The following is a 10970-nucleotide window of genomic DNA, read 5'->3' on the forward strand; positions in this document are numbered from 1 at the left end:
ATCGAGATCTCATTTAGCTTTGCGTGTGGAAATGTGAGACCCATTTTTCGAATGCCCTAAACTTCCAAGAAAGCGCATTCATCAAGAGTGTGTCTCCGTCCACCGAACAGAGTGCTATGACTAAACCAGCACCTCTGCTATAGGACGCGTTGAGAATTTGCCACAAAACACTCAATGCTGCCGGGATCGCACCCTCCCATGGGGTTTCGAAATCGGTACTTTTCAAACTAAATTTCTCGAGCCTTCGGGGTCGTAGAACATTTTGGAAGATGTTTGCATACTTGTGAGAAGGCACTAGGGCAGCAGCTATCGATTATTTTAGTGGTCGATTAATCGATGAAGTAGTTAGTTCGAATAATCGAGTAATCGTATAAGCAACATAAAAAATTCAAATACCTGAGCTGAGCCTCAAACGGTATAAAATATAAATAAATTAAATGAGGATCTAAGAACAATTGGCTAATTTAAATAGCAAAAGTCCGCTAGCTTAAATGCTATAAATGATAACCTTTTTTTATTTTTTTAAAATTTTGTTTTACAATGTTCTTAACAAATAGTTCAAACACATATTCCCACAAAAAACGGCTAAAAGTAAATTACGAATGAGTTGTATTATATTCACTGTTGCCACTAGAGTGCAGTATATCCACCCAAAACAATAAAACTAAATGCAAACACTTTCAAAAAAAAATTTGCAACGCCACTTTAAATAAACAAATACTCGAAGCAGCAAAATTTAATTCGAATATTTTTTTCTAATCGAATTACTCAATTTTAATTGATTTATCGTTGCAGAGTTAGAAGGCACCATATTTTATTTACGCCTGATCATAAATGGAAAAAAAAAACATTGAGATATTGTTTAAAAGGTACTGGAAAAACTGGAAATTGGTCTTGAAATTGCTTGAATTTGGCCATGAAAAAGGTGTACGAACCGTGCGGTTAGCACATCACTATACTTTTATAGATCATGTCCACAATATAAATACAATACTTAGTAACTTTTGGGGAAACTGACTTGCTGAGTTACTAGCAAGCTTTAGATACATTGCTGCCCAATCAATATAAGTTGGAAAGATGGAGCAATTCATGCCCTCGCATCTGGGCAAAGGTTGTTGATGATCTTTCAATGGGTTTTATATTTTTTTAACAAGATGTGCCGTCAAAGAAACAAATACAATGTAAGAACAATTCACAAGAAGCTGCTATGGTATACAACCCACACCCACACTACCATACAAATACTACAGCAATTACATTTTATCAAACTCGTTTATTTTGTTACATTTCATCCTTGCATTTCATTGTTTCACATAATACATAGCTATTTTTCTTTGTTAAGAATGTAACAAAGTTACATTCAAACAAAGAATGTTTTTTTTCTGGGGATTAATGCCGTTTCAGTTTGTTTTAATGGAGAAAAATGATTTGATATAATTGGTCAAAGTAATTAAAGTGCCTGTGACAGCATGAAAAAAATCTTAAAAAGCATTATTATGTGAATTAGAATCATATTTTGTGACGATTCGACTATAAACAACAATTTGGCAAAGTGCAGATGACAAGAAATTAGTCTTTTAATCTGCCGTTTAGCCCCGCCTGTCATTATAGCGCTCTAGCATCCGGAGCTGGATGATGATGTCGGCAGGGCAGCACATTTGGCTGGAGTGATGCGAAAAATAAACCAAATAATCCCCAAAATCAGCTGAATCCCCAGTCCATATGCATGCTATATAGCAATGGCTGTATTGTGAGATGGTGACCCGGCTGACCTCACATTCGCATTCTTCCTCAATTCAGGAAGTCACTCATTTTCATGGCGCGGGATTCAAAAAATCGAATAAATAAATCGATCACTTCCGCACACATCTAAGCGGTCCATTTCATTCAGGAGCATAAAGTAGCATGTAAAATATGAAATAAACATGCTTTTTGCTGTCATAGGCACTTTAAACCTGTAGAAGATATTATTTTCCAGTATGTAATAAATATGTACATCTCTGTCAAAACTGAGCACCCTCTCCCTTTTTGCTTTTGACTAATTGGCTGCCATCGACACCGATAGACGTCCAGTCGTGATAAACTAATTTTAAATTCACAGCAGAAAGATGAAAATAGCCACCTGATCGGATGTCCATCCATATGTAGTATATAAATGCTATGTCCCTGAATATGAATGATCTCATCCAACCTTCTGTCTGTGTATTCAGGAGTATCTGGACCTGTGCTCCCCCACAGAGCAGTATTCTCCGATCTTCCCCGACACTCGCAGCTCCTGTTCTTCCGGCGACGACTCCGTGTTCTCACACGAGCCCTTACCGGACGAACCGTGTCTCCCCAAATATCAGCACATCAATGGCAATGTTAAAACATGAGCTCCCGTCTGCGCTCTTTACTGAAACTCCCAAAAGATCACTCAGCAAAGACACCTGCCTTGATATTCTCCCACCATTCTGGCCCGCCCTGTTTGTTTTTTCCACTCTCTAGCTTCCAGCTGGTTTATGGACCCCTTTGGGACCAAGCTGGCAGCAGCGCTGTTGCACTGCCTTTTGCATGCACTACATCCTAGATGCCATCAAGTCTTAAAAAGAGCAAACGGACCCGACACAAGCTGAGCTTTTACCAGACTGGATGAACTGACATTCTCAAGGGTCCCTATTTTTCGTTTTTCATATTAACAGAGACTTTATATATATATATATATACATATATATAAATATCAGTTTGGAATGTAAAGTGTTTTGGAGACCTCATTCCAGTGGCTGGCATTCCAAGACTTTTAATTGCTCCTGGAGGAATGTATGGACCAATATAAACTGAAAGAAGAGGACTTAAAATAGGAAAAGGACTAAAGAGACAAAGCTTCGACTAACAAAACCATGGAAGAGGAGAGTGCACGTAGAAACTACTTTCCTGCTTATTTTGTAATATTGATGCCTTTCTTTTTCACTTATTCTAGAAAGAAAAAAAATACACAGTATATTGTGTAGTCCTGGGTATATTTTGTAAATATCTTCAAATATGTATAAATATATATTATATATTTACAATGAATTATTTTTTTGTATGGACTCAAAAATAAAAAAGGTACTTACCCCACCGAACACCACTCCCTTCCACCCAACTTGGAGTAATAGGCAGGTTTGCACACAGTTTACACACACAATACACACACATACACAGACTTAAAAGCCTGTCTCACACTCACTCAGTAACACATGGTTAAGTTTTGGGCTTTCAGGGACTGAGGTAGCATGTTAATTTATTGACTTGTGATGTTTGTATGAATTAGTAAATCGGGAGAAAGAACAAAATCAATATGATGTTATTAATAATGAACATAATGTCTAAATAATCCTGGAAATGTATGGTAATTTAAAAATGATCTCTGCAGTAACGGGAAAAAATGGCTTATTTTTAGTAGGTTTTGACAGAAACGTGTTTTCTAAGTTTTATATATATATGAATGTGAATATTAAGTTAAATTTTGGAAATTTGTACATTTTATAGCAAGCTAATTCCTTTTTTATGTAGACCTTGATGGCATTCTCTATCCAGACCGTTAACCCTTTGTTAGCTTCATGTTGGGAAATGGTTCAACAGGTCCAGAGTTCAAGACACTAATCACCTGCTGCCTCTTTTATATGAAACCTAGAATTTCAACTTAACATGACACAATCGAACAATAGAGTATGAAATCATTCAAGTGGTTTTATTTTCTACTGGACCAACGTTAAGCTGTTCCGTTGCAGATGTTCTTGTCACATTTGCAAATAAATAATTGAAACCACATATATTTTGTTTCTTGTTATTTTGGAAGGTGGGTTTATTTCTTTGTACCTATTAGACGTATTGTAGTTCGTGTAATAAAACATGGTTTTGGCTGTTGTAAATTATGTCGCTTTTGGACAGCTGGAACATTTTTTTGGATAGAGAAACGTTGAATCTAGCATAGTTTCTATCTCTGTATATGGCGGAAAACACAGACAAGACTAAAAAAGCAGTTTGTGCTCTGGCACTCCTCTTTAAAAGAACCTGCTGTATTTTAAGCCAAAACAACTGTTGTGTTTAATAGAACAAAATGTATATATGCTGCCATAGCAGATTCATGGCGCATTAAGTCCCCGAACTATTTTTAATTTGTCCGTTTTACCCTGAAAACCCACGTTTACAGACGTCGCGCAACCACTTTTGTTTCAACCCAGCCATAACACGAAGGTAATTAATTATATTTATTATTCAAAATGTCTGTCGTTTTTAGTTTAGAATCGTTAATTGATGTCTCATGTTTCGTTTTAAAAAAAAAACGACTTTAAAAAAATTATTCACTCACATATTTTAAACTTTTAAACAAATTATGTCACAGTGCAATGAAAAAAATGGCATCTGTAAGTCATGGATCTGTACCTCATAACTATCGCTTAATTGTATTATTATTATTTTTTTTTGTCACTGTCGCATTTTCTCCGATATGTTAGATGATAAATAATTGATCCAAATAAAGAAAAATTGGAAAAAAAAAAAAAAAAAAACGTTTAAAAGGCTAAATATATGAAAAAGAAAATCTTGACCACTCCTTGATGTCTGCGATTTCTGCATCGTGACCCTTGTTATATTATCATGTTTCACCCATAAAATCTCCCAAAATTCCGGCTGTGGCCATTCACAGCTGTGTCTTGACACTCAATGATACATGCTACATAGAGTTTTTGGGTGGAAATAAGGTAAGTATGCGATAATATCTCGTTAAAGTCATGCCGTCTGTAATTCTGCTCTCGCATGCTCTCACCTCCAGATAGGGTTTTGCTGTTTAATTTTTTATTTTATTTTTTTTTAAATGCCCTCTTAATCAAAATGTTTATTCCCCCGGAAAATTGAGATTTTAAGCTTTCCAATGATGTATCACACATGCATATCGGACAATTTTGAAATTTAGCCAAATTGGGGAACTCAGAGCAGAACTTCAAGTCACCTGAGTGTTTTCCACCATATGTGTGTAGAGTTATGTGAAAAAATTTAAACACCTTATGAAATATTTAGTTCTTTATTAAGAAATGTCATATCAATGTCTGATTTTGTTTTTCTTTATGTCTGGATAAGAAAGGGATTTAATTTCAGGTAAACAACAAACATAAACATTGTTTTACTCATTAAAACAAATATATCAACAAAAATTCATCTAACTGAGGAAAAAGTTTGGACACTGTACCACCTAATAGCTATTGTTACCCCCCTTGGCTGAAATAACTTCAGTGAGACACTTTTTGTAGCGATCTACCAGTCTTGGATTGAAGAAGGTTTGCCCTACTCCTCAACAGAGAATACTTTCAGCTGTGAGATGTTTGATTTGCTTCTTGCATGTACAGCACGTTTCAAGTGACCCCACAGCATCTCAATGGGATTAAGATCTGGGCTTTGACTCGGCCATTCAAGGACTCTCCATTTCTTCCTTTTCAGTCAGTCCTTGGTGGATTTACTGGTGTTTTTTTCACAAATGATTTCATATGTTCCTTAAGCACCCTTTGATACATGATAGAATTCATGGTGGATTCTATGATGGTGAGCTGGCCAGGTCCTGCTGAAGCAAAGCATCCCCAAACCATGACACTTCCACCTCCATGCTTCACAGTTGGTATGAAGTTCTTTTCCTGGAATGCTGTATTGGGTTTACGCCAAACATGTCCTCTGTTCTGGTGTCCAAATAATTCAATTTTAGAATTATCTGTCGTAAGAACATTATTCCAGAAGTTCCGGTCTTTGTCTACATTCACTCTTGCAAACTTAAGTCTGGCCTCCATGTTCTTCTTGGAGAGTAAAGGTTTCCTCCTTGCACACCTCCCATGAAGGTTAAACTTGTGAAGTCTCTTTCTGATTGTAGAGGCATGCACTTTCACATCAACAGTAGCAAGAGCCTGCTGTACGTCCCATGATGACATTTTAGGGTTTTTGGAGACTTCTTTCAGCATCTTGCAGTCTGCTGTCGGGGTGAACTTGCTTGGACGGCCAGACCTTGGCATGGTGGCAGTTGTTATGAATGTCCTCCACTTGTAGAACATTTTACGGACAGTGGAATGGCTGATTTTATATTCTTTTGAGATCTTTTGAAATCCCTTACCAGACTCAAAAGTGTCTACAATCTTCTTTCTGAAGGCCTTAGACAGCTCCTCTGATCTAACCATGTTGTTTTCACTCACTTCAACAGCCAGGGGCACACCAAACTAAATGTGGGGTTTAAATAAGGCAAGCCTCCTTCAAAACACTGGGTAATGATGTCCTAATCGTGCACATGATGTGATACCCCAGTGTGTGATTTTAGCCATTTTAAGTGGGATTGAATGTGGGGATGTCCTAATTTATTCCTCCACAGAAATTGCATTCATTTAAAAATTACACTTTACAGAAAGTTATTTATTTATTTTTTCCAGTTTTAATTGTTTAGTTCTATTACTTTAATCTCTCAAGATTGCTAAATTGATATTAAAAATCCATATGACCAAATATGTTAGAAAACACACAAGCTTCCATAGGTGTCCTAATTTTTTCACACGACTGATTTGGGTTGTGACAATATATCGAAAAGGTGATATACTGTATCGCAATACTTTGTAGCCCAAAAGGTTATCGATATGCTCCCACAAAGAATTGATATATTGTTTTAAAAGGATGACGCAGATTAAAAAAAAAAAAAAAAGGAACCAAAAGGTTACTACCAAAACCTTCCATTAGATTAGTGTACCTCCGTGAAGTTGACCCCCATCAGTTGCAAATTTAGAAAAAAAATTATGTAAATCATTTGTGCTGTAAAATGCTTCATTTGTGTTGCTATCACTTTTGAGATATTTACAAATCTTTTATCGGTCAATCTGAGGTCAACCAGCCACCCATTTTGATTAAAAATGGCTAAAAATGGTGTCAATCGTTTGTGCTGCAAACATTTTTTTTGTGTGTGCTGCAACTGTTTTTTATATATAATACTTTTAATTTGTATTTATGATGTCATGCAGTCCCCCCATTTACTGCAAAATGGACCGAAAGTGGTGCCGTTCGTTTGTGCGACGTTTGTGCTAGTTGTTGGGACACCCCACTGTTATTGAGAGGACTGGTACGCTCCGTTTGCCGTGGGAGTAAGGATACAGAACGACTGCGAGTGACATCATCACTCAAAATTTATATCGCAATATCTATAAAACAATAGCAGCACAATTACTGTTTAATCACGTGTTTAAAAAATTGATAGTGTCAAAGGAGAATCGAGCATTAATATGTGTGTATATATGTATATACTGTATATATAACAGGGGTCGCGTTAACCGGAAATTTTCCGTCGTTGACCGGTTTTTTAAAACGGTGACGGAAAAAACTGAAGTCCGTCAGTCATTTTGACAGGTTGCAATTCACACCCCAGACCACAGGGTGGCACATTAATTAGCTATTGTCTCTCTTAATGCATGACGTCGTTGGCTATTCTGTCAGAATATTGTAGCGTAACCGGGGTCTGGCGGCGGCACCGTGATTGACACATCAACGCGAGGTTCTTATTGGTGCACCCGGTGTGCCAGCGCGTGATCCAATTGGTGGACTAGATTGCCGCCTGTGTATAGACAAGTTTTCGAGGTACCGGTTTACTTCCTTATGTCTTCCTTCCCCTTCCGTTTCCGCCTGTTTACCATTGAAGTCAATGGCGGTGGAATCGAAGTTGGAAGGTCTTTATACAAGATCCCGGGAATGTTATTTTGATGTAGGCGGGTGGAGAACCAAGCCAAGGCCTCCATGCTTCGTACCATGTCGATTTCCAAACCATGGGTGCTCGTACTCGTCATAAGGAGATGGACAAAACTGACAGCTCCTGCAGTCATGCCCCCGCTGTTATGGAAGGTAATGTGCTCTAAAAATACGAAACCTAAAATCTGGCGCATGAAACGACTTGTTGCCTTTGCTATTGATATTACGATGATGATTGTAATTACGAAGTTTAATCATTTTTACAACAACTAGCTTCTGCTACTGCTGCTAGCCGCTTGTTGCTAATCGTGTTTGAATGCACCGCATATATCCAAGTGTTACAAGTTTTTATTCGTTTGTTTACAGCTGGGAAATGCTGTTATAAAAGAGAAGACAACTTGACTTGTACGTTGATGGACATATATCGAACATATATAGTTTGCGTTCCACAATGATGATGACAGCTCGACTCCCGGGAGAGGCCGAGAGAGGCAGGAATTGTGACAGACGGTGGTTCGCCGAGATCGCCGTGATCCAACTACGAACTTGTGAACGGTAGCATTTTTAAATATATGCTATTGGAGCTGGAATTACCGAAGAGGAGAGCGAGATGGACTGCTGTAATTCGACAAGAAATCGGGGCACCAAACGATCACCACAGACTATGTAGTAGTCATTTTATATCTGGTAAGATGCATTTAATATATATTTAGAAGATTTTGGGCTGACAACCACAATTAAGATCATTGTGTGACGTTGGTGATTGGGGTCTATATGGTTGCCTCTTTTTCTATGGGAGTGGAGTTGTTTTGTTGGTGTTGTTGGCGGTAAGCAGAGTAAAAAGAGGGAGAAAAATACAACTTCAGTGTCTAATTTTTCGCCGCCAAGCAAGCGTTACAAAATTAAAAATGAATGAAAACTAAATACTATTGAATTTATCATTTTAAAAATTTCAGTGACTGGTAAAAATAGATTATGACCGGATTTTTATGACCTTGTCAGTCAAAATGACAGACAACGAAAATGTCTAGCGCAACCTCTGGCTGACAACCACAATTAAGATCATTGTGTGACGTTGGTGATTGGGGTCTATATGGTTGCCTCTTTTTCTTTGGGAGTGGAGTTATTTTGTTGGTGTTGTGGGCGGTAAGCAGAGTAAAAAGAGGGAGAAAAATACAACTTCAGTGTCTAATTTTTCGCCGCCAAGCAAGCGTTACAAAATTAAAAATGAATGAAAACTAAATACTATTGAATATGTCATCATTATCATTTTAAAAATTTCAGTGACTGGTAAAAATAGATTATGACCGGATTTTTATGACCCTGTCAGTCAAAATGACAGACAACGAAAATGTCTAGCGCAACCTCTGATATAGAATATATAAAATATATATAAATATAGAACAATATGTCTATATGCTGCCATAGCATATTCATGCCGCATTAAGCCCCCGAACTATTTTTAATTTGTCCATTTTACCCTGGAGACCCCCATTTACAGACGTCGCGCAACCGCTTTTCTTTCAACCCGGCCATAAAAGGAAGGTAAGTAATTATATTCATTATTTGAAATGTCTATCATTTTTAGCTAAGAATCATTTGATGTCTAATATTTAGTTAAAAAAAAAAACAACCTTAAAAAATTATTAACTTGCATATTTTTAAGTTTTAAACAAATTACGTCACCATGAAAAAAAATTGTCTGTAAATAAGTCACGGATATCTACCTCATAACTATCGCCTAATTGTATTTTCTGTGTTACTGTCGCATTTTCCCCAATATTTTAGATGATCCAAAAAAAAAACAAAAAAAAAAACGTTTGAAAGGGTAAATATATGAAAAAGAAAATCTCGACCATTCTTTGATGTCTATGATTTCTGCATCGCGACCCTTGTTATATTACCATGTTTCACCCATAAAATCCCCCCAAAATCCAGCTGTGGCCATTCACAGCTGTGTCTTGACACTCGGTGATACATGCTACATGGAGTTTTGGGATCGAAAAGAGGTAAGTATGCGATAAAATCTCGTTAAAATCATGTCGTCTTTAATTATGTCCTCTCATGTTCTCACCTCCAGTTAGGGTTTTGCTGTTTAAAAATATTTTTTCTTTTAAAAAATGCCCTCCTGTTCAAAATTTTTCTTACACCAAAAATTGAGATTTTAAGCCTTCCAATGATGTATCCCACATGCATATAGGACAATTTTGAAATTTGGCCAAATCGGGGGTCTCAGAGCGGAACTTCAAGTCACCTGAGTGTTTTCCGCCATATACATACATATAATTAAAGTTTTTTTAGGCGAGCAGGATTTCCTTTGTCATCATTGACTTGTATTTAGGAGAAATATATATACTATTTCAATGCTTTGATTCTTACTTGCTTCGTGGTGGGAAGTAATTTCCGCCACTCCAAAGCTTCTGGACAAACTGGAAGGATGGCATATTTTTCTGTATCCCATCATTCACCTCATTAGGAGCTATCTTTGAATCAGAATGATATGGACTAAGGCTTGTACGTTCAAGACAATATAGTACAACAGCACGGTCAACAATACAATCACTTTAGATGGGAATCCTTGCAAGCCTTCAAAGCAATTCCATTAATGAAGAGAAAAAAACTCACCATTATCATGATACTGTAACTGTGTCCTAATCTTCTATCAGACAAAGAGCGATTGTTACGCTCTTGGCAGGCTAATGACTGGCCTGATTAGCTGATTGATTCAGTTTTTTTTTTTCTATTATCAGAACAGATTTAATTCTACAGAGTGAGTATTTGATTTATCTGCATTCATTAAAGTTAATCAAAGATGATTTATTGGCTAGCTCGGCTGGAGTTGGGTGCCCCGGTTCTTCTGTATGTAGCACAACAGGCCCATTAACCACTACAGACTGAGAGATTTTTTTGTTGTTCTACACTGTGCCTGATTATGATCACCATTTTATAACAGTTCTCTTTTTTTCCCCCTCCAGTAAGACGTCAACATAAATGTGTCACGTTTTCATTCATCCTTTCATCAGGTGTCCTCCCAAGAACATAAGTACATCCAAACTAGTCACAGGTCTTCCACTGGACGTGTTTTCTCATGTCTCCGGAAATCTAAAAAGGGCTTGAAGGGAAAATTCCCTCTTAAAGCATTCCTCTTATTCTTTTGAATATGGAAAAGAAAGCAGCAAAAGCCCTTAAGGATTGCAGTGAAGTGACTGAAATGTGGAAATAGAGAAAAGATAAACTCGTTCACACCC

General features: G+C 37.1%; 1 protein-coding gene across 6 annotated transcripts in view; it reads left to right on the plus strand.

Moving 5' to 3' along the window:
* The window catches only part of fgfr2 (fibroblast growth factor receptor 2), a 57585-nt gene extending 53625 nt beyond the window's left edge, over window positions 1-3960 (plus strand). For 2 of the 6 annotated variants that reach the window (XM_057847763.1, XM_057847764.1), the window contains one exon: window positions 2211-3956. In XM_057847763.1, the coding sequence (XP_057703746.1) occupies window positions 2211-2375 (165 nt within the window). In that variant the 3' untranslated portion in view covers window positions 2376-3956. Of the gene's footprint in view, window positions 1-2210 lie in introns of all 6 variants that reach the window. The other 4 variants (XM_057847761.1, XM_057847762.1, XM_057847759.1 and 1 more) reach the window with 4 other exon arrangements.
* The last annotated feature ends 7010 nt before the right edge of the window (window positions 3961-10970 follow it).

This window comes from Corythoichthys intestinalis, chromosome 10 (genome assembly GCF_030265065.1).
Source record: "Corythoichthys intestinalis isolate RoL2023-P3 chromosome 10, ASM3026506v1, whole genome shotgun sequence".
In the NCBI taxonomy this organism is placed as follows: Eukaryota; Metazoa; Chordata; class Actinopteri; order Syngnathiformes; family Syngnathidae; genus Corythoichthys; species Corythoichthys intestinalis.